Source organism: Ambystoma mexicanum, chromosome 5q (assembly GCF_040938575.1).
Source record: "Ambystoma mexicanum isolate Mex_15411 chromosome 5q, UKY_AmexF1_1, whole genome shotgun sequence".
NCBI lineage: Eukaryota > Metazoa > Chordata > Amphibia > Caudata > Ambystomatidae > Ambystoma > Ambystoma mexicanum.
In genome coordinates, this window is record NC_090933.1 from 513,806,705 (window position 1) to 513,830,471 (window position 23,767).

A 23,767-nucleotide genomic window follows, 5' to 3' on the forward strand; every position below is an offset into this window, starting at 1 on the left:
GGTCTAGAAGGTTTGACAGACACCAAGCCTCAGTGTACCTTTGACTGATGGTAAATATCAATTTGCCCATCAGTATTTCAGCAACCCAAATGGGCAGTGCAGCACCGATGTGCTAGGGCAATTCTATTCTGAAATATATCACCAATAGCAACCACAGACATGTGTCTTATCGATCGAGGACCAGTGATATAAATGAAGGGAAGGTAAAAGATATACATTAATGAATCATACACCAAATTTAATCTGCATGATTAAATACTTTTTAAATTCTTTTTATAGCATTGAAATTGAGTGTAATGGCATTCGATTGTTGGTGTACAATGTCCAAACATTGGGCAACATATAGAAAATGTTATTGTGAGCACATTATGAAGATGGCTACAAATCATTTAAATCGGGAAGTCAACTTTTCAACAAGTTCCGCTTTAGGTGGACAGGGCTTGTTTGCAATGTTTTATGTCATTGTATGTGTCCTAGGAACAAAATCGGGATTGATTCCATGAGTATGCATGGCCAACACATTCAATGTCAAATCTTTCACAAACTCGAATTCCATTTCCTGGTATATTGGCTTGTCCACCCATTGTTTGCCTCGTTTTGTAAAGGCCAAGAGGTAACCAAGTATCCCGAAGTTTCCTGCAGTTTTCGCTTGTTCCCTCCCAACGTTCTCGTTGTGCGCAAGTACAGCTGGTCTTGGTCTGGCCTCCATACCGTCTATGCCAAATTGCAACCTTTTGGGCCTGTACTTTAGGCACATATATTGTGGAACACTTCCACATCTCCGGTATGACAGAATTCTGTCTCTCTCTTCATATCTCTTGAAAGCGTTTTATCGTACACTATCTTCTCAAGTGCTTTGTGTGGAGGTGAACATGTCACCAGCCACTTCTTGCGTTCCTGCTCCTTCAATAAAAGTCCATGTGCACATGTGTGTAAATGTTGGTTTTCTGTCCATGAGTATACATTAGAACAATGGTGCATCAATGTACACCATTTCTCAAGTAGAATTTCTACAGACCCATCACAAGTTTTGGAGCTTCACCAAAGATTGTTGCTGATAGACTGACACCACTTTAAAATATTTTCCGAACCCTTTTTTCTATCAGCAGCTGTACATTTTTTGACTGATTTGGCAACGTGCCATACATCAAATTGATGACAAATTTGGGGACACTGCTCTTACATGGCCTTGGCTATCGAAACATGCCTGTCAGCGGCTATCAGGTCTATTTGCATTCCCCTCGATTGAAGATGTTGGACGGATTTGATGAAACCATGTTTCTCCATGGCCGCAAAAGATGTACATTCAGACACCTGCACGATCTCCGAATTTTTGGCCCGTGTCACTGTCCATCGCCAGCTCGCCAAAAAGGTTTGCCAGAGAATGTGCTTTTCGCTTGACATCTGTTCAATTTTCCAGGTTTGACTAACAGCGGGGAATAAGAATTCCCTTTCATATTTGTAGTACTGGGTTTTAGCAATTACCTCAACTCGCACAAATGTACAGAAACTGGAAATCTTACCGAAAGTCAACCTGCTGAAAAGTAAAGCCGCTGATGAACATGGTAGATTTCCAGCTGGCACTTTGCCCAGCATCAGTTAAGCGGTCTATGAAAAGGTATTATGGAGGTGGACACAGCTGGCTTGGATTTTCAGGTTAGTGCCTTGTAATACACGAGACGCATTCACCAATGGCTCCCCGCATATGTTCCCCCTGAATGTATGGACACATTTCAGCATCTGTACAATCTCTAGCAGGCAGCTGTCAAATACAATTTATTTTTGCTCCCTTATTAGCCAATCGTCAGGCATGAATGTGGTTTGTGACTCGACTGTGGTGGACAAATCGGCCAAACTAGGCAAACTAAAGTCGAGATATTTTAGCAAGTTCCTCGTCAATTGGGTTGAAGCTTCAGTCTCTGTTAGTTCAGGGTGTGATATTTGCACACAAATTGGAGAAACCGGTAACATCGACTGTTTCTTGGGTGGAACATTTTTAGCGGGTGTAGATTGTGTCTAGGGGTCTGCAAGGAATTGCAATGCATCTTCATTGTATTCAGTTTCACCTTGTCCATTTGTCACATGGTAGCAATGGTCCTTGGACACTGCAGGGTTCGCCGGTCACATTCCATTCAGTTTCCAGCCATTGGGCATAAGCATCACAAGTCTGCTTATTAACTGGACCACGCTGTGCGTTAAATAGTAGATGCTCCATTGTGAAATCTGTTTGACAAGCGACATCTTTGGTTTCATTTGTTGTCTGTGTCTTTATACTTCTCTTCCTTCTGAGCCTCTAAGAGATGTGTTGAAAAACACGCTCCATGTGTAGCACACAAACAGCACATACCACTTTAAAAACAAAAAAATTATATGAATAAAACACCAGCCTAAAAACCTCTACAAAACTAACTTGTTTGTTTGTTACCCTTGTTTTCTTAATTTTCTTTGAAAACGTGGTATTCTCTTTTCCCACCTCACCAGGAAGCTGAAAAAAACAGTGTTTTTATATGGTTCAAATCAAGCACATTTCATTTCCACGCAAACAATCATATGTACATATCTACAAACAAAAACCAACTTGATTGAATAGAAAAATGTACAACATAAAAATGGATTCCAAATGCAATGCAATGTAATGTCCAATTGTATTCAATATTAGGTTATGTTCACCTGTGTTCCATGTGCCTCCTCTTCTAATTTCACACCTTGTGTACATTCCTTGAATAGAATATTCATTAAAAAAAAAGTCTATCATACTTGAAATTTAAATCTTTCTTCGCACAGAGCACTTACACACATCCCCTCACAAACAGTGTACGTTATTAAGTCATAAAATACATTTTCTATTCCACCTGATAACCTTCCGAGATGACCCATGTACTTGATCAAAGATCACCATGGAAAGCATACTGACTGTAATGTTGCCCTCAAACCTTCTATAATGTATTCTGTATTAGGGAGGAAGTGTAACGTTAGAACCAAAATCCGAAAAGTTTGAAACAGTGCACGGGTACATGCATTTCACTCTCTAATAATATCCTTTGTAGGATTTACTTTCCTAATTGCAAGGGAACTCTAAGTACGCATACCTCATACTCTGGACCAGTTTCAATGGAGGAAGTGATTGTAGTCGAATTCCAGCATCCATCTGTAACACAGTGCTTGTTTTAGTATGGATGAAAACAGCGAAATGGAACGGAGAAAATCAGATGAAGACAATGGTGCACATAGAGAGACACCCATACTCTTACGTCCCATCCCCTTTCCTCCATGCTGCACGGGCGTCCCTTAAAAGGGACAGGAGACAGAACTTTTTCACCAGCGTGTGACATGCTGTCTTCGAAGACGCTGAAGAACAGTGTACCAGGTGGAGGGAGCACTTCCAGAGGTCGCCTCCAGAGGATCTCAAGGACTTGGTGAAGCATCGAACCAGGCCCAAGATAGGGCTGATATTTTCCAGCGCACCCCGCCAGGGAGACTCCTTCCCAGGGACTCTCCCACATGGAAGGGTCCGCACAGGTCCTTCTACCGGCACGTGCACTGAGGCTGCTACAGCTACCGGCCTTCTGGTCGAGGAATCCTCTGATCCTCCCGGGTGCAGTGTTGAGGGACCGGAAGGTTCTTGTACCGGGTCTACACCCAAGGGGCTACACCCTTTTACCGGCACCAAGGCAGAGGGGCTACACCCTAACACCGGTAGTACGTCCGAGGGGCCATGCACTTATACGGGCAACACGTCCGAGGGGGTGCATAAACGCAGCTCTACCGACCCCCGGGTCAAGGGTGTCGCACCTACCGGGCCGTGGCCTGAGGAGCAGGGTAGGCCTTGTGATCCACACGCAAGAGTCTTGGACGAGGCCGGGCCCAGCAGGCCGAGCATCATGTCGCAAGCACGTGGCAGGCAGCTCAACAAAATGACCGCAGTGCCAGAAAGAGGCACCCGTCCGACGCCATTCCACAAATTCGGTGAAGAACGAGTATCAAGGTGGGACTGGCCTCAACCATGTACATGGCCTACAGTCTACCCCTCATTTGCTTAGGGCAGATTTCCTTTGCGTCCATATGGACAGGGTACGCAGCGGCTCCAGCAGCCCCCTGCTACCCTGTCGGTAACCCCTACCACCTCTTTGGCCAGTGAGGAGGTGCTCTTCGAGAAGTTTCTCGGCCTCATGAGGTCTCCTCAGATGGGGGTTATTATCAAAGACACCATCAGGTGTTAGGCAGAAACCTGTGCAGTTCCCTTAGGGACCACTGCAAAAAGTTTAAGACTACAGGAGTAAGCAGTAAACCCAATTGGTAGCAGTCTGCACCACACAGATTTACCTGGTAGCTGTGGCTGAGCAGTCAGACTTCTCTCAAGAAGAGTTAGGCAGTATATAGAGTATACACAATAGGGCTAAACATACAGTAGAACAAGCAAACACTGACCAGAGCTTTGGTATTAAAAGTATATAATTATTTATTTTAAAACACACTTATGAAAATACACTGGCACTAATATATCAAGCAAGTTCAAACACAGTCCCTATAAGTATATACACCTCCCTAGTTAATTATTCGACAAGTCTAGGTTAAGACACCACTTATTTAGCAAAACAGAGGTGAGCCCGTAACCGTAGATGGCACTCCAATAATTTGTTTAAAAAGGGAGAGAAAAGGCAGAGTAGGGAAATAAGACAGTACCAACACTTTTAAGAAACCACAGCAAGTCAAGAAAGGCAGGGTCTACTGTAGAGTAAAAAGTTCATAGGCCAGGCCCACTCGGAGAGAGCAAGGCGGAATGTGCCCAAGATCACACAGTGGTAATGCACTCAAAGTCTTGGCAGAAAAGTCAAAAAGAGGTTGGATCAGTTCAGAAAGGCAAAGTTAGCAGGTCTGAGGTCAACCCAGTTAGAAAGTCAAGGATTTACGGGACACCTTGGACAATCTGTTGCAAGGGAGACCAGGTGGGACACAGTACCTGAAATGGTGAGAAAGCTCCAGCGGGGGCAGTTGTTCCTGGCAGCGGGTGCAAGTCGTGGCTTCAACCAGAGGAAGAGATGATCTCGATGAGGAAGACAAATGGAGGTCGTTGCACTGCCTGGGAAGAAACCAGCCGCAGAGTTTCCCGATTAAAAGGTACAACCCTTTTATTCGCGGTAGTGGTGAAGCGTGGCTATCCGGCTGCCGGGGTGCTTAGCCCGGGCGATTCGACCACAAGACGTCCAGGAAGGCCAAAAAGGCGATCTGGTTGGTCCCACCAGCTCAAAGGGAAGAAGACTCTCCTGGAAGAAGATCTCCTCTGTTGTCGGGGAAGTGGTGAGTTTCGTACAGCAGGGCTCCACCGGTGGTGTCGTCGTTGTAGATCGCTCAGCTTCTCCCCTCTTCGGATTCTTTAGGTCCTGTGGCGACTTCAGAAGTTCCAGTCCCCAAAGCCCTGCTTTTATGCAGAAAAACCCCCATTCATCAGCCCAGCTGTCACTCAAACATGCTAAGTGGTGAGCCGGGCGGCTCACCACTGGGCCAATCACACAAGAGTGCGACTTGAGTTGCCAAGGCAACTTCGTCCAGGGTGCCTAATCCCCCTCCCACACATCCTGTAGACCCCAGACAAAGTGGCACCATTTGGAGGGCTTCTGTGGAGAAGCCTGCCAAAAAGTGGAACAAAGGGCTCGACTTGGGTTAGAGTTTCAGAGGCGAACACGAATGCCATTTTAAAACAGAGTCCTGGCAAAAAGACCCAACCAGGGAATAAATATTAAATAAATAACCCGGCAGTATCTTTAACATTGCACCAAAAAGTGGTGCGTTTAAAATGAATGGGAAAATCCCATAGGAAATATTCCGGTGGAATATTTTGCGTGGTATCCACTGCCACCAGCCAGAAACTCGACAAGGGGGGACTGGACAGTGCCCCCTTGGAAAACAGACCCAGGGGCAATCGAATGACCCCTACCAGTACTTCCACAATATGATAGTTTGTACTGGTTCTGTTCACAATTTGAGACTAGTAAAGCCAATGGTGACTTTACATGCCCTGGGAGACAGTAGTCAGTCCCAGGGTATGGAGTCTACGTTTGGGGGTCACTATGACTCCCCTGTGTTACTGCACTGAGGGAGCTGTGTAACACACATACCAAAAACACATGAAGCCCTATGGAGTAAAAGACCCCATAGCCCATAAAACACATATACTATCAAAGGACATACTCAAATCATGCCTATAAGAGTGGGAGAAAAAGAGTGTCACTCTTAGCAGGAGAAAAAAATAAACCCCAAAGATCCAGTAAAGCTGCTGGGGGACTCACTAGGTTTGGGAAATTAGCCTTAACAGAGAATTCTCCCTAACATCAGGGAAGTCATCCCCGCCATGCTAGTGGCACCACAGATGCCTCCATCGGGCCACCAGGCCCCAGTGCAGCCGCCTCCTCCGGCTCCACAGCCACATCCGCCGCCTTCTTGGCCTCTGGCTGCGGTCCCTGTACCCCAGCCTCCGGCGCCATCTACTCCTCCTCCTCCGCAAGATCCTACAGATCCGCAGGATATGGAGGAGGTTCCGGACACGCCAACCTCTTCCAGGGCCTTCCACAAACGTCTTGCTGGCCTGGCAGAGTACCTGGGTCTCCCCCAACTCAAGGTCGAACAGCCGGCAGGGAGGGGTTCTGGCTGAAGTCCTCATGAGACGCCCCTCTGTCAACACAGGGATTCCACTGCAAACCGATGTAGTCTCCCTGGCCAAGAAGGGTTGGCTCAAGCCCCACCCGGTCCAACTAGTCAATCAACACCTGGACGCCAAGTACAGGCAGATGGAGGGGGATACACTCTTGCTCTCGAACCATCCTCAGCCACACTCCTCGGTGATCGCTGCGGCATCACTATATTCCAAGCCTCAGTCATCCTCAGCCGCCTCTGTGGCACTGCTAGGCAAGGAGGAGATTATCTTGGAGGCGTACAGCAAGAAAATCTACTCCAACGCATCCTTGCACCTTCGTCAAGCCAATCCAGATGCCATGCTGGCTGCCACCAACCAAAGATTATGGCGGGAAATGGCGGACTTCCTCCCGGAACTCCCCACCCAGAGCCAATCGCGCTTTAAGGCATGGCTAGCTGAAGCCAAGCTTGTGGCGTATGACCTCCTGGAATCCACAATGGCTCATATCGATACCTCGGGCCATGCCATCTGCATTGCCACGGACATGAGAACAGCCTGGCTCCGGACTCCAATTCATCCCTGATGTCCAGGAGTGCATTCTAGATCTTCCGTTCGAGGGGGAGGGGACCTCTTCCACTCCTCTATGGACAAAGAGCTGGACAAAAGGAACAGCTCACAAACTGCAAAGTCTCCATCCATTCTTACAAACACCACGCCCAAATCGTACACCCAATTGCAGCAGCGCTCGGAAAAGTTTTGTACGTATGGAGGGTTCCGCCGCTTCCAGGAACGCAGATCCAAGCAGCCGGACCACTTGCCGTCTCATAACCGGCACAAACAACAAAAAGGGGGTGGGGAGAGTAAGGGCTTTTTCCAGTCCCCCTCCTCAACGTCGGCCTCTGAGGGAAAGAAGGCATGACATGCCCCTTTGGGTCCATGTGTCTCCTGTGGGGGGCAGGCTTGCTCTCCATGCACAATTCTGGCACCAGAATTTTGCGTACCCCTGGATCCTCTCCGTAGTATCCACGGGGTACCGCCTTCCTATCCCAGCCTCTCCTCTCTCCTCCCCTCCACTCCCACAGGTTAGGACAGCAACTCTTTTGGCAGAGATCCGGTTGCTCGTAGAGAGCCAGGCAGTAGAGGAAGTTCCAGCCTCTCAGCGAGGCTTTGGCTTCTACTCCACGATTTTTGCCATTCAGAAGAAGAACCAGGCGGGCCTAAGAGTTGTGTTGGACCTTTCCACCATCAACCTCTCCCTACCCCTGCAAAAATTCAAGATGGTTACGCCAGCTTTTATAGTGGAGACATTGGCAAGGGAGACTGGATGTGGTCCCTTGACCTGAAGGACACGTACCTACACGTCCCGATTTGGCAGCCCCATCGTTCCTTCCTACGGTTCAGGACTGTGGGCTACCATTTCCAATACAAAGTCCTTCCATTTGGCCTCAACTCGGCCCCCAGGGTCTTTACCAGACTCATGAACGCTGTGGCGGCCCTCCTCAGAGCGCAGGGCTTCCACATCTACCCATACCTCGATGAATGTCTTGTCAGGGCTACATCTCCGGAAGCGGTTCACCACTCTTCCCATGCCCTTATGAATACACTGCATGATCTGGGATTCTTGCTCAGCCTCAAGAAGTCACAGCTGCTGCCTACGCAGACTGACTTTTCTGGCACTCATTTGGGACACATACTCCGAGAGGGTCTTCCCCTCGGAGGACCAAATCTCGGCCATCAAGAGGGCCACTGCCCACTTCCTCAGCAAAGAGGTGACCTCGGCATGGTGGTACCAACATCTCCTGGGTCTACTGACAACGGTCCTGTTAGCCATGCCGCACACAAGACTAAGGATGAGAAGGATTCAGCTGCACTTCGTGGCCTCATGAAATCAGGAGCAGGACTCTCAATCCGAGATCATCAACGTTCCTCCATCTCTCCACCCGGACCGAACATGGTGGTACATGGACTACAACCTACGGACGGGCAAGCCCTTTTCGGCGGCCCTCTCCGCAGGCCACCATCATCACAGACTCCTTGCTCGAGGGCTGGGGGAGCCATCCTGGACGACATCTCGGTCCACGGCACCTGGATGCGACAAGAGCAGGAATACCACATCAGTCGGTTGGAACTGAATGCCATCTGGCTAGCGCTGAGAGCATTCCTACCACTTCCCAAGGGCAGGGTTGTCCTTATCCAGACAGACAACTTGACCAGTATGTACTACTTCAACAAGCAGGAAGGCACCAGATGCCCTCTTCTGTGCAGACTGGCAATCAGCATGTGGGAGTGAGCCCTGGTAAATGACATTTACCTCTCGGCAGTCCACCTCCCGGGGGAATCCAACCGGCAAGGTCAGGGCCCTGCTCTCTGGGTGATGCATTTCACCTCCAGTGGACCGGCATGAAAGCCTACGCCTTTCCGCCCACTCCTCTGATCCACCGGGTAATTTGCAAGATCAAGGAGTCTCACTGACTCCTCATCATTCTGATAGCTCCATGGTGGCTGGCCAGGCCATGGTTTTCGGAACTACTCAGCCTCTCGGAGGTGCCCCCGATACACCTTCCGACGGGCCCAGCATATCTTCTGGTGCAGCGGGGGGGTAGAATCATCCACACTGCGCCAGGGAAACTAGCCCTCAAAGCATGGTACCTGAGCAGGTAACACTTCGGCACCTTAGCCTCTCACAGGCCAATCTGGAGATCATACAAGGTGCCAGGAGCAAGGCCACCAGAGCCCACTACAAGAGAAAATGGACCAGATTCTGCCACTGGGCAGACTCCAAAGAAATTGATCCCCTGGCATGTACTTTGGACGACATGCTCTCCTTGGCGCATCTCGCCCACACGGGCGTGCAGGTTGATACTTGCCGTTCATACCTCGCAGCCATCATAGCTTACAGGAACTCTGAGGAGGGGATCTTCTCCTCCTCCAATCCTATCGTCAACATTTGACGGGGCTCGCAAGGCTCTACCCGCCCGTCTGGAGGGCGCACCCGGTGTGGGACCTCAACATAGTCTTGGGCACCCTGGCACACAAACCGGTCAAGCATTGACGTCCGAAGACATCAGGCTGGTCACCATCAAGACAGCCTTACTAGTCGGCCTCACCTCTGCTCGTGGAGTCCGTGAAATCCAGGCGCTGGTCGCCTGGGAACCATAATACTACCTTTCACAAGGACAAAGTAGTCCTGCTGACACACCCAGCATTTCTGCCCATAGTGCCGTCTGCTTTCCACTTGAACGAGGAAATAGTCCTTCCTATGTTTTTTGCCAATCCCGAGGACGACGCACAGAGAGTGCTGCACTGCCTGGATGTCAGGAGTGTCCTGAAATTTTACTTGGACAGGAGCTAGGGCTTCCGCAAATCGGACGGCCTGTTCGTCACTTTCGGAGGCTCAAGACCAGGCTATCAGGCATCAAGGCTTCCATATCCCGCTGGATGGTCTCGGCCATCAAAGATGCATATGAGGGCCAACACAAGCCGCTTCCGGCCAACATGCACGCCCACGTAGTCTGGGCCAAGGCAACGGCCATCACATTCCAGCGCCATGTCCTTTGGCAAGTCATAAGCAGGGCGGCCACTTCCTCTACTTTCTGCAAGCATTATTGTTTGGATGCTGGCTCTAGATCTGATGCGGCTTTCGGACAGGCAGTTCTCAGGAACCGATTTTCTGAAGGAGGGTTTCCTCTCCACGCTGGGGCTACATTCAGTTGTAATCACTCATGCAGTAGAGAGGAAAGGGGACGGGACTTAAGAGTAATTATACGTTACTCACCGTAGTGACGAACATACTCTTAGTACTTAGTCCCCTTTCCTCCATACGTCCCACCAACCTCCCCCTAATAATTAGGCAATGGTAAATCTATTGTCAACACGTCAGTGGGGGCTGAGGTGTGGCGCCGGAGGGTGTAGTCAGGGCAGCGCATGCTCCCTTGGCCGCACCTCGCGTGCCTCTAAATTTAAAGGGGAAGGTGTTTTTTTGTGGTGAAAAAGGTTCCATCTCCCGTCCCTTGGAAGGGACGTCCATGCAGTATGGAGGAAAGGGGACTAAGGGCGAAGAGTAAGTTAGTCACTACAGTAAGTAACTTATAATTTCATGCCACTTAGTGTAAATAACCAATAGCACACACAAACATTTTCATTTTATTTGAAATTCCAAGCAGAACACATTCTCGTAAAGAACAAGTACAATAAAATTACTTGATAGGCTAGTGAACTTGATGTTGACTCCAGAAAAGATATTGGTGCAGAATCTGGCTCCTTCATTTTCATTGCATTGTCATGAAGTGGTACAAGGGAAAATTAAAGTTGTTTTAGATATGTGGGCTGATCCAGTGCTCGAGAATATCACTTTGTTCATGTCGGCAGGGCTCACCATTGGGCTACTGGACGTGTCGGTGGTTTCGTCACTTGTGAGGGTCTGTGCTTCCATCAGTCTGCTCTACGAAAAAAAGGGACATGTCAAGCAACCGATTACAAAAACATAATGCGATTTTTAAAGGGCACTGTGGTATTGTTTTCTAATGGTCATAATTCCTTGATTTATTAGAGACTCCAGAAAGCAGGGACAGATGTAGTATAGTAAAATGTAGTATAGTAAATATTTAAAACAATCTGGTAACTGTGGAAACCTTAGTGAAGACACATTTTAAGTAAATATTCACCAAAAGCTCCAGTCCGTTCATGAAGTTACCTTTTCAATACTCTACCCTAATTAGATGGAGAGATCATAGATAATACTTATTTATGCAGACCATTGACCTACGTAACAACAAACACAGCTAAATCATCATCCAGGACTCACCTGAGGCAGTGTGTGCATGAATTTAGTTGGAATTGCATTTGAAAGCAAATTACAAAGTATTCTGTGTCGACGCTTATTTGTGTACTTCGATTGTTCGTACATATCGTCGATAAAGTGCAGGCTGCAGATGCGGAATCGATTAGCCCTCATGTCTTTCAAGACATTCAGTGCTCTGCTTTCAATCTCGTCCACTGGAAAATCACAATATTTAAGCCATCTTCTTATTAAATCAATATCCTTCGGGGATGTATGCTTGACTGTGCCCGAACTTTTGGCATGGCTCAACAGAAAACCATACAAAGCAGGAATTCTTGGAAAAAGTCTGCAAGATCTGTTTAAAAAAATTTAAATAAATTAAAAGAAATAATACTGTATGCATGTGATTGAAGGAATTACATCACAGCTTTCCATGCAATGTTTGTTTTAGTCAAAGAAGAAAAACCTGTGTAACCTAGTCGAATGAACACGGCAATAACATTGGTACAGAATTGATTGGTGTACCGCAAATCGTAACGTGTTACTCGTCCGTTGAATGCACTTTCATGCATCAAAAGGAAACTTGCTTACAAAGATGGACCATGAAAGATTCCTTTCTATTACAAAGGGCATTGATGTAATGGGCTATTTATCGAGATCAAAAATACTTGAAACGTTAGACAATGGTGAAGTCTTTGAGATAAATGAACATTACAATACTGGGTACATTAGGTGGGAATAGAAAGAAAATTTGAGATCAGCAATCGATGAATATAGAGAAGTAAATAGGTGACCTACCCTTACCTGGACGAACAAACAAGCCGATTCAGCAAGTAGGGGAGCAAGTAGCCGGGGAACAGGTAGCACGATGACTATATACCTTCCAGAGCTCAGAGATGTTCTCCTGTTAAATGTCAAGGTGTTTATAAAGGATTAGAAAAGTGGGTGTGTATGTGAATGTGTGATGTGTTTGTTGCGGGGTCTTTGAAGAGGGAAGCCTGGAGACACTAGGTCTGGCGAGGCTATGAGAACAATAGTCACCGTGCTGAAGAACCCTTTTGAAGTGTACATGGTGTTTGGCACCTTGGCCGTTCACACCCACACAGCCCCCTTGCAAGCGCATGGCCACAGGTGCGAACTGCCATTGATACTGGAGGGGGGGATGGATGTCCATGAGGCGAGCGCAAAAGACCCAGAACACTGCTGAAGGAGACACACTTAAGTGGATTGCAGGGGCGGGGTCTTGAAGAGGGGAGCCTGGAGACACTGGGTCTGGGGAGGCCATGAGAACAATGGTCACCGTGCAGGAGAACCCTTTTGAAGTTTACATGGTGTTTGGCAACTTGGCCGTTCACACCAAGCGCCCAGATACCCTTGAGTGGGCTGCGCTATACAAATAAATAAACTAAACACCCACCCAGTACCAGAGTGGGGTATATCGTAGTGGGGATAGATTTATGGGGACGAGGTGAGCGTAAAAAGGCCACTAACCATTCTTTTATGGCCCTCATAAACGAGTGAGCGTGTTCTCGATTCACTGAAAAATTGAAACAACTATTCGTATATGCTCATTTATATTTTATTTAGTTTGGTGATGTTGATGGCTCAATAAAACCCTACAAATTGTATACTTGAGGTTGCAGCACAGTGTGTGGAAATCCCCTGTACTGTCCGCTGTCACTTGGAAATTTGGCACAAATGGCTCCAACGACACAGGCGGGTATTACTCGTTTAACGCGGAATCCAAACCTCCCATGAAGCCACCATGTAAACGAACGGTAGGCCACATGTGGAAGAAACATACATACTGTAATTGAATGAACCTGATAAGTGTACCAGCCTTACTTGAAAATGCATCCTGAATTCTATGGCATAGTTGCCCTTACAAAAGTTACTTCATGGATAAATGAACTTCGGCTTTGAAGTCTATATTACAAAAGTGAACACCCATTCAATCCATAACGGTTTGGGCCACAGAGAAATATAGTTTTTTAGTTGAAAGTGAAAGACACGTAAGCAATGAACACTCTGATTTCCAAAAAGCGAGAGAAATAGATGCAATTTGCAGACTAAATTAATTTGTCAGTGATCAATCAATGTTTCGACAAAGTAGGAGACAAACATGAAATGTTAGTCGTCAAAATGACATCACATCTAGAGTACACTTACTCATTACTTGGATTGCGAGGGCGAACTGTTGTGCGAAGCTAGTGCATAAGCACCATCATAATCCTCAACACGGACCTTGTGAGGCTGGCTGCCCTGAAGTCATGTAGCTCGGTAACGCATGTCTTCTTCTGATATGTAGGCCAAGCATCCAGAGTTTTCTTGACCGCAGCAGTTCTCCACCTTGGTTGGCATGACCTTGCAATGATTTCAGGTACTCCAGGTGGAAACGTCTTCCATGCGACTAGGCTCAGGCTCGTTATCCAGTGATTCATCTTCCCAACTATTGTTAGATTCCCCATAGTTTCGGCATATTTCTCTTTCAATTACTTCCTCCTCTGAATACTACTGCTCATAATGGTAGGGGTGTATTGTTGCCATTATATGACACATTTTTTAATGAAACGCAAGTAACGATTGAAATCAATAGTAATGCTAGTGTATGTATCTGTTCTCAGTGCTACAAAAAAAGCTGAACAGAGCAGAAATGAGTTGCAGGCGATCCAAAAAAAAAAGACAGTGAAATGATTGAAAAAGCAACTCTATTGTCTGATGAGAAGGGGTCTGTTTATACTTATTGAGGAAAGAGACGTCCAGCCATTTGCATGGAAACACGTCAATAGCTTGCGCTCAGAGAACCTTGACACGAGACGTGCATTGGCATTGTGAATTGGAGCGTAAGCATCTAGTGATGTCCGCTTCAGGGGCGGGTGATAGGATTTACTGTACGAGGGCACTTGATCTTAAGGCGATGCAGCAACGGATAAGATTAGCACAAAGTGGCCACGCCCAACCCGTTGTTTTTGCATGTGTAAAAGTGAGGAAAACTAAGGTAACATGCATAGGAACGTTTTTTACAATTGATCACAGTATGCTGAAACACACATGCCCCAACTCTCGGGACCAAAAAATGTTTGAGCGCACTTTCCCTTTAACTTTGATTAAAAAGAACAAGCTAAAAAACAGCGACCCAGCTGCTAGTTGGCAAAATATGCCCATCTAAAACTGATATCAAGCTGCAAAACTACTTAACAGATAGGTAGCTTTTTCATTTTGATGAATCCCTCGAAATGGTAATGTGATGTATGGAGGGACTATGAGGTCAAAAGTTAAGATGCTAATTTTAGCTTTATGTGAAACGTGCATCTATCCACATGCTTATGAGACCACTTGTCTATTAATCTGCTTTTACATTAATGGATTTGGAAGTCATCATTTTGGTTATTTTCTTTTGCATAAAATGGTTTTAAAAGCTTTGTGCGATTTTATTAGAAAGAAAAAAGTAAAGTCCAGAATTGAAAAATGTATTCTATGGGTGCATGATCTCATCTGGTTTCTCAATCAAAATTGGTCCTCTCTATTTAAGTGCATGCAATATTTTGTGAAGCAAATGCTGAGTCATTTGCTGCTATTTGCTTATTTTCCAGATGGGAAGTGATGGAGTATTGCGTCTCAATAATTCAGCTCTTAATAACGAGTTCTTTGCCTATGCAGCACAAGGGTGGAAACAGAGACTGTCTGAAGGTAAACCTTCTCTTCTCTTAATTATTCAGTATTCTTTAGTTGAAAGCTGATTTCAGTTTTTGCTAAGTTATTTCTTTTTAATTTGTCTTTTTGTGCCAGATTGCAATTGTTAATTTTAGCTTTCATGCTATCGGCCTCAGTGACCAAATGTGTTTTATAGATTTTATGCACTGTATTAGCACAGATAAGGCTACCCTTTTTATTAAGAAAAACATTTCCGTATAAGTTTCATGTCTATGTACTGTTGTTTAATAGCGAGAGAACACAATGGTCAAATCAAAAGCCGCACATCTGACTAATCTTGGTGGTGACATATCCTCAACAAAGAAAATGTACTTTCAGTCTAGTGGAAGATGCAATATGATCCCGTACTTGGAACTGCCTAATTTTGAAATTCTTTGCATTATCACTCCTTCGTTGGTAAACAATTCAAAGTATAGTTTGGTTTTTCTAGCAAAGCTTTTTCTTTTCATTAACCAAAGCAGCTCTGTCTGATTTTGTCACAAGACTATGCAAACTAGAAAACACCACTGGACCAATAAAGACATTTAATTATCCGTCAAATATTGGTTTAAGGTCCAATAATTGTTCAACGCACGAGTCGGTTCTGGCGTCAGTCCTGGACGATCTTACTATGATGAAAGATCAGGGCGGCACGGTAGGCCTGATTTTTTCTTTTTGGACCTCTCGGCCACATTTGATACTATTGATCATGCTCGTCTGCTATCAAGACTGCAGAAGACTGGTATTTCGGGCCATTTTTTGCAGTGGTTCCAGGTTTTTCTGACCCATCGATCACAACTGGTATCTTTAGCTTAGTTTAAGTCCACGCCAAGAATGGTGACTTGCGGGGTGTCACAGGGTTCAGTCCTCTTTCCTTTGCGTTTTTAATATGTATATATCCAGCCGCTGGAAGCTCTTATTCAGTTCAATCTTACAGCATTAAGTAGAAAAATGCCATAGATAGGACAGAGAAGGGTAACAACAGAAAAAAGATAACAGATAATGTGGTATTAAGTATTCAAAAATACTTGAACGTCAGACTAGTCCATAGCAAAGGAGTCTGAGAAAGCCAGATGAGGTGCACTAACAATCTGTCGGGGTTCTTTTTCATAGGTTAAAACATGCAATGTCCCCACTATTCATTGTTCTGGTTGTTAGTGCTTTTGTTCCTCTAAAGTGCTGTTGGTTCCTCTAATTGCAAATCGTGTCAGTACTTGCCCTATCTGTTGAGATGGATTTCCAAATCAGCCATGGGGAGGTATTTTGGGAGGCCACCCTATTATGCTCAATAGGGAATACACAGATCAACCCAACCAAGGTAAGGTAACAGAGTGGCATGGCTTAGTCTCACTGTGAAATTGGTCTAGGGCCACAATGAGTCCACAAAGAGCAACACCAATAATTCTAGTTAGACAGGTAAGTATACAAATATACAATAGTTTATTAGGCCTTTAAAATACCCACTGACTAAGTTAAGTAAAATATTGTCCCACTAACACGAATAACACCTATATGCATTCACCCCTAGGAGATGTAGAATAGCATTTGATGCAATGACCAGTAAAACCACACGTAAGAACTCTGCATTAGAACTAGAAAGAACACTTCAGGATTATCATAGAACAGCTTGTCTAGCTCTTATAAAGTCCATCCCTAAGTCGGTCTGGTCAAGAAGGGAAGGCCCATTAATTGTAGGTGCAGAGGTCACTTTCGCCATCAAGATTTAGTTTCGGTTGGATGCAGTGCACATGAATCTGTTCCAGACTGCTTCCAGTAGAAGACTCAAAACCTGGAAAGATTTTGCAGTGCAGACCCCTCAGGATAGAAGGAGTGTTGAAACGGAGGTCACCACGGTCCGGCTGTGACAGGCAATTTTTAGGTGGTTAACACAGGAACAAGGCTAGTACAGCTTCCTTTAAGTGAGATGGCTGAATATGCGGAAGCGGTTGACTTGCAGCACGTGCTGAAGATCTGCAAAGTTCCAAGTCTCTACACAGAATGACAATAGCTGCAGAGGGGTAGCTCAAGAGAGAGCTGGTCACTCACCTGGTTGGTCCAGTGACGACACCGAAGGCTCAGCAAGCATGGATCCTTGATCAGCGGCCGAGACTGATTGTTCCCACCAACCCAGCAGTAGAAGCACCAACAAATGCCTTCTTGAGATCAAGACTGAGGAGAAGGGCTTCACCAAGACAACACTGGAGTCAATGCTGGTCAGCTGCAGGGGTCATCGGCGGGATGCCCTTCGTAAAAGCCTGGGTTCCAACGATCTGCTGAAAAGTTGCGGGAGCCCCACTTTATCCAAGTTTCAGGCTTGGAGCAAGCCCACCAATGGTAAGGGTCTACACCATTCAAATATCCAGTGGCTATCCAATCATGTATTGCCACTGGTCACCACATCTGCTCAGCAACAGACGCTCTGGCACCAGAGTTGTGGATTTGAACTAGAGTCCCAGTACACTTCTGTGCCTCACACATATGATACCCATTTGCCTGCCAAAGCCACAGCTTTCCATATAAGGTATTTCCTGGCCTGAGAGGGCAGGACGGAGGCCAATGAACAATATGGCTAAAGAACAAACAAAAATCCTTGTGGCATGGCCATTTTAGGGTGCTAGCCAACCTAGTAGCCATTTGTGTTAAATGCAAAAGTGCACGAGTAAAATAACAAAAACGGTATAAATATCGCAGCTGCCACCAGCTTGTCTTGGGCACATGTGAAAAGTAACCAAATAGCCATTATAAAAAAAAAAGATGTAAGGATACAAAGTAACTTCACTGTATTTCACTGTAAGGTGGTGTGCAATTGTAACAATACAAGAATTCATGAAGAGGCAATCCCTCGCTACTAACAGTCTGAGGGACTAGTTAGTTTCCCCAGAGGAATAGAAAATCCAACAAGGGAAGTAAAGCATACGGTTTTACTTGCTTTCACAAAGGCAGGACAGAGTTCACAACAAACAAAAAGACAGTGTCCCATAGAAATCAATGGAGGGAAAGGTCCAAAATGTAAATATTTCCTTACCTTTACTATTAAGAAGTTACTCTCAGACTTAAACAACAAAGATTAATTATCTGCTTACCTTGCTCAAAATATATTGAGACTGCACAAATAACCCCCACACACTTTGGTGTTGATCGCATTGTTCTTTGTACTGTCTTTCTATCACACAGGAAGAAGCCGATACAAAGATAATTCTTCAATGCAGCTACATAACTTTATTTTCACTGGACACATGTTTTCATTCTTTCTATAAGAAGGTATCCAAAACTTTGTGACCCTTGTTTTGTATCTTTGACAAAACACATTCAAATTGCAATGGTTTTCATCTCTAGGCCCAGGCATTGGTACTTTCTCAGGGAAACATAACATTTCATACTGGAAAGTATTCATTACAGCAAATGGAGACACCCTTTTGGTACTTAATACATTAGGAATACAAAAAGAACAACCTGAACACATACTGAATAAACTGGAATCATTAATTTGTGAAGTCTATCAGCCAAGAACCAGTATAACTAAACATGTAAAGTTGCTCTCTACTACAAATCTCTACAAATAGACGTGTTTGGAAAGGGCAGCGCCTACAAGAGGTGCTTTTCAATCTGCTGTGAAGAATCAACTATCACGAGTTGAAAATCAAGATGACCAATCGAGGACAACAATTCAATATCCCATCAAGGGAGGAGAAATCTCAACCCTTCCCTTTGAAATGTCATGTGATCCAGACACCATTCTGTAGTTAAGATACTTGTGTGTGAAAAACGGATGCAGTTCAATATATAACTGTTTAGCAAACAACCTGCCTTGTAAACACTTGTGAGCATGGGTGAAATGCTAAATTATATGATTCTCACACTGTACCGAACTTAGCAGACTCACAGGAAAGATGATTTCATCCAAAGTTGATTACACCTAGGGACCAACTAAAGCATGCTATGTAACTGTTATCACAAAATTCATACATTCAGCAGTTTAGTCCTAATATATAATACTATTTCAAAAGTAAGTTAGAATACAGTAGCAGTTGGCCAAATATTGTGTTGATAGGTTTAACTTCCTGTGGAACATCTAATTAAATGTGCCCGTTAGGTTTTATAATACAAATATGGAAATTTTGAGGCAGAGGCACCATTGACTTCAGATTAAAAGTTGTTAGGGCCACTTTTTAGGCCTGAGAATATCTTTTAAGTGAGATCTTAGAAATCTGCCCATACATAAGAGATATTGAATATTTGATTAACTTTGTTAGCTGCCACCTTGATGACATGATCAGTCCTACACGTCATGCACTATAGTGAAACCATCAAAATTATTCATCTATTGCTACTTCCTTTTGAAACAAGACCAGTCCCTCCTTTTCTTCACTTGTGTATGCCCCCCTACTAGTTGATTGGTAACGCTGTAATGCTGTGGTTTTACCTGATGCTAAACCAGACAAGCACAAACTAATGGTAACTAAAGGAATCCCAGGAAACTACCATGGGGAGACAATAACAGTCTCTTGTTCTACACAAGCCAGTGCAGAGTGTCCAGCTCAAGCTGCAGAGGCGGTAAGAGGCGCACATATTTATAAGCTTATCCAACATTTATGTTGGGCTCAAAGGGTCAACTGAATTCTCAAAGCTGAAGAGAATTATGGTAAGCTAGAGACAGGAAGGAAAGGTAATGCCGCAACGAAAGAGTATACTGTAAGCCTAGACTGGCAACAATGGAAGTGAACGGAAAAGGGCAGAGGGTCTTACTAAGACAAGCACACTTGGTTCTCACTTAGGGAGTACATACAATAATCACAGGGTTTCCCACAGTGTTAGGGAGTATTCTCAAAAATGTGCTCATTCCCTTCTAACTTAGGGACCCCAGCACTTTTTGCTAAACTTTTGGACTTTTAATTTCTAACCTGGAGAGAGTGAGACCTTTTTTTCCCCATACTCTCATGTATTTTTCTGTGATTTGGTCTGTGTTTCTTTTGACTTTGGAGACTGACAAACTACATAGGCGGCATATATTTACATTGTGTCACACCTTCAGTGCAGTGACACAGGGAAGTCTTCCAGATTTCCCAAAGGTTTAAATACCTTCTCTTGGTTAAACTACTGTTTCCAAGAGCAGTGAAGTGAAATTGACTTTACTTGCATTGTAACTCTCTAGACCAACCACACAGCATCTTACAATATGGTGCTGGAGGGGTTACTTAGTATCCCCTTTGTCTAGTTTCTCATGTACCATTTTTTAGCTGGTGGCAGTGGTTTACTTTTTCCTACCATTGTGTTTTTTTACTGCAGGCTGCAATTGCAGCTGCAGTAAAGCACCCAGGGTGCACATTTTGTCAAAATGGCCCGGTCTTCTTTTTGCGCCATATCTTGTCGGAAAGGTCATTCTTGAGATTTGCCCTGCATGCCAAACCAGGTTTGGCCCCTTTGTTTGTTTGGTCTTTGGCGGGATTCACTGGTGAAACCCGCATCTGGCTCCTGCGTGTCTGGCAGGGCAGGAAGTGAGGGAGGTGCCCAAAACTCCCTGTGCTTAATCCCCTTGGTTACAGGAATGCAACGGAAGGTGATTGGCTGGCTGGCTGTGCTTGGAGGACCACCAACCTTCTGTGTGAGTGACTGATAGGCTGCGAATTAATGGGAGAAACCTGCATAAAAGGCAATTCTTTTGGCTTGGAAGGCAGAGTCGACAACTGGACAAAGGAATCTGAGAAGAACTTGGAAAAGACGCTTGCTACAACTCCTGGACCATTGGTTTGCCCGGTGAAGCCCTGCTGCATTTGCTGAAGCTCTGAATTTGCCTCGACTAGAGAAGCCCTGCAATGGACGACTTCTCCCCTTGGGTTGGTGGGACCAATCAACCCCAAAGCGAACTCGTCTGGACATTCAGAGATGTCTGGACATCCATTGCTGCTACAGAAGCTGATTGCCAGGGAGAGGAACACCAGATCGAGCGCATCGTTATTCAGTCGGACCTGAGCTACAGGAAGATCCTCAGGACTCCCATGAAGCAGGACTGACCAAGCCTGAGCCACCTCAACACTGGACCCCAGATGCAAGGAAAGTCCATAAAGGTATCCGAGAACCGTGGTGGTGCTTTTTGCGAGAGCTGCAAGGAGCTGAAACCGTGACGCTGATCTGAATTTTGCCCATTGCTACCGCCAACCTTCCATTCGTAGTACAGGAGTCCCCAAACGTCCTCCGTCTTGTCCCCACGACTGAGGCCCAGGAACACCGGATCTGCAGACCTACACAGGAACAGAAGTCAGCTGGATCCAGTTTTCTTCAAACCCAAAGGTACTGTAAAACTAAGGGGACTTACCTCTTCTTGTGCAGCTTTGCTAGCTCTCAGTTGAGACTTGTCTTGGGCGCCCTTGCAGAGTTGCTTGCAGTTTTGCCCCTCACAAGTCTCCCAGATTGTGGCCCTACAGTGATTGCATTTACTACAAGATTTCTAAAACATTGTGCAAGACTCTTTTATATGCTCACCTAGACGTTTGCTCAACTAACATTGGCTGTCCTGGCTCCCTGAAAGACTCTTCTTACCTGATTGTGCTTTGCCTTTCCCCCAGGAAAGGGTTTATTTACTTTGCATTGGAGGGTTCAAAACATACTTACCTGCTTAAGAATATTTGTTAACCATTGTTTTATTCCCTCATGTTTTCATTTTGACACTAATCTCAGTATTGGTCTTAATGTGCCAGTGATATATCAATGTCCACAGTGTCCTAGTTATTTAAGTCACCTCAGGGTGTAGGAAGTATCTATGTACCATCCCCAATGGGTATCTACTGATTTATTGAAACGGAGTGTGTGTGGTTTTGAAGTATATTATTGTGTTACAGATATTTGCTCCCTTCTAAAGAAGGCTTATTCAACTGACTGTTAAATTAATAAATAATTGTTTAATCAAGAAAGCTTGAGTGTAAGTGTTTATTTGGATACTTGTGAATCTCTGCTATAAGCCTACAGCTCACATTGACCCCTCTTGAGATAAGCCTGGCTGCCCAGTCACTCTACTAACTTGTGTATTACATGCTTATACCAAAGGTCGGGTTAACTATTGCCAAGAGGACAAGGCTGGTACAGACTCCCACAGGGTACTGCATACAATCTTGCCTAACACACAATGTCAGAGGAAATTCTAGCCTTCTGAGCAGGTTGCTATTACGGTGCCTCAGTCGGACTGCTCAAGGAAGGCAGCAGCAGGAATGGACTTTGTATTTGAACAAGGAAACAATACTCACAAGCCTGTACTGTTCAGGTAAGAACGTAAGTGATTGCCTCTTGAAACGGGAACCATCACACTGTCAACAAAATGGCATAATGGACACTACAAATGAACAAGTTACTTGCCAACTGTAACGTTCATTTGATTGGATGTTCCTCCCACGTATTCCTCATCTTAGATATTTGTATCTTCCAGCTTGCTGTTTCGGACATTTTTCACTAGAGGGCGCTGTGCTCGAGGCAGTGGCGTTGAATGTTCCTCGAGGGCCGCCGTCGAAGATCGACGTCATACATAGTATAAAGGGCTTGAGCCGCGCCCGTTAGATTCAGTTCTGTTTTTTTATGATGTTATTTGCCGCATCAGTTGACCAGGCTTTCATAGACCTTTGACTCTGAAGGATTTTGGAGTGCAACTGGCGTAACCTGTACCGAGGGGTAGGCTGGGAAAATGGATGAGGAATGCGTGGGAGGAACATCTAATTCGAAAGAATGTTACAGTTGGTAAGTAACTTGTTCTTCGAATGGATTGTCCTCCCACGTATTCCTCATCTTAGCTAGGCTCCCATAGCAGTATGAATTTGCAGGAGGTAGTATCAGATAAAAGAAGTTAGTCATGCACTGCATGTAGGACTACTTTTGCAAAAAGACGCCCTGCAATGATGTTGAATCTAGACAATAATGTTTCACGAAGGTATGCTTAGACGACCAAGTGGCCGCTGTGCAAATGTCCTGCACCGGGACACCCCTCTGAAGAGCCGTTTAAATCCGCCATGCCCCTAGTTGAATGAGCCCTTAGTCCATCTGGGGGCTCTTTTCCAGCCAATTTATAACATTCAGAGAGTGCCAATATTATCCATCTGGCTAGCGTTTGTTTTGATACCGCTAGACCCAATTTGTGCCTGGTATATCTGACAAAAAGTTAGTCAGATTGTCAGAATTTAGCCAATCTGGAGATACAGAAACTAAGAGCCCTTTTTGGGTCCAGTCTGTGTAATCTTTCCTCCTTACTTTTACCCTTACCCGTACCCGTAATCCTTACCCGTAATTTTCTGTGACAGGTTGAAGTCTGAGACTATTTTTGATAAGAAAGAGGGTTTGACTTGAAGGATGTCGTTATGGAAAATGGTGTGAGGAGGCTTACAAGAGAGCGCCTTTAACTCACTCACCCTGCTGGCTGATGTAATTACCACTAGCAGAATTGGTTTTAAAGTAAGAAGCCTTAACGGGCAAGAATGTAATGGTTCAAAAGGTATACATGTGAGAAACTTTAGGACTTAATTTGGATCCCAGACGGGTACCTGAAAAGGTGTTGGAGGATACACATCTGTCAACCCTTTTAGGAATTTAATAACCAAGGGCATTTTAAAATAGGATACCTCTTCTGAGGAGCACTTGAAAATAGATGGCGCCGCTAAGTATCCCTTTATAGTACCAACTTGGAG

At 45.2% G+C, this 23,767-nt stretch overlaps 1 protein-coding gene across 1 annotated transcript in view; it reads left to right on the forward strand.

The window, feature by feature from the left end:
- Nucleotides 1-23,767, forward strand: part of ASXL3 (ASXL transcriptional regulator 3) — a 1,228,938-nt gene that overhangs the window by 929,528 nt on the left and 275,643 nt on the right. Inside the window, exon 9 of the mRNA XM_069620988.1 lies at nt 15,005-15,101. Coding sequence (XP_069477089.1) covers nt 15,005-15,101 — 97 coding nt within the window. The remainder of the gene's footprint in view (nt 1-15,004; nt 15,102-23,767) is intronic.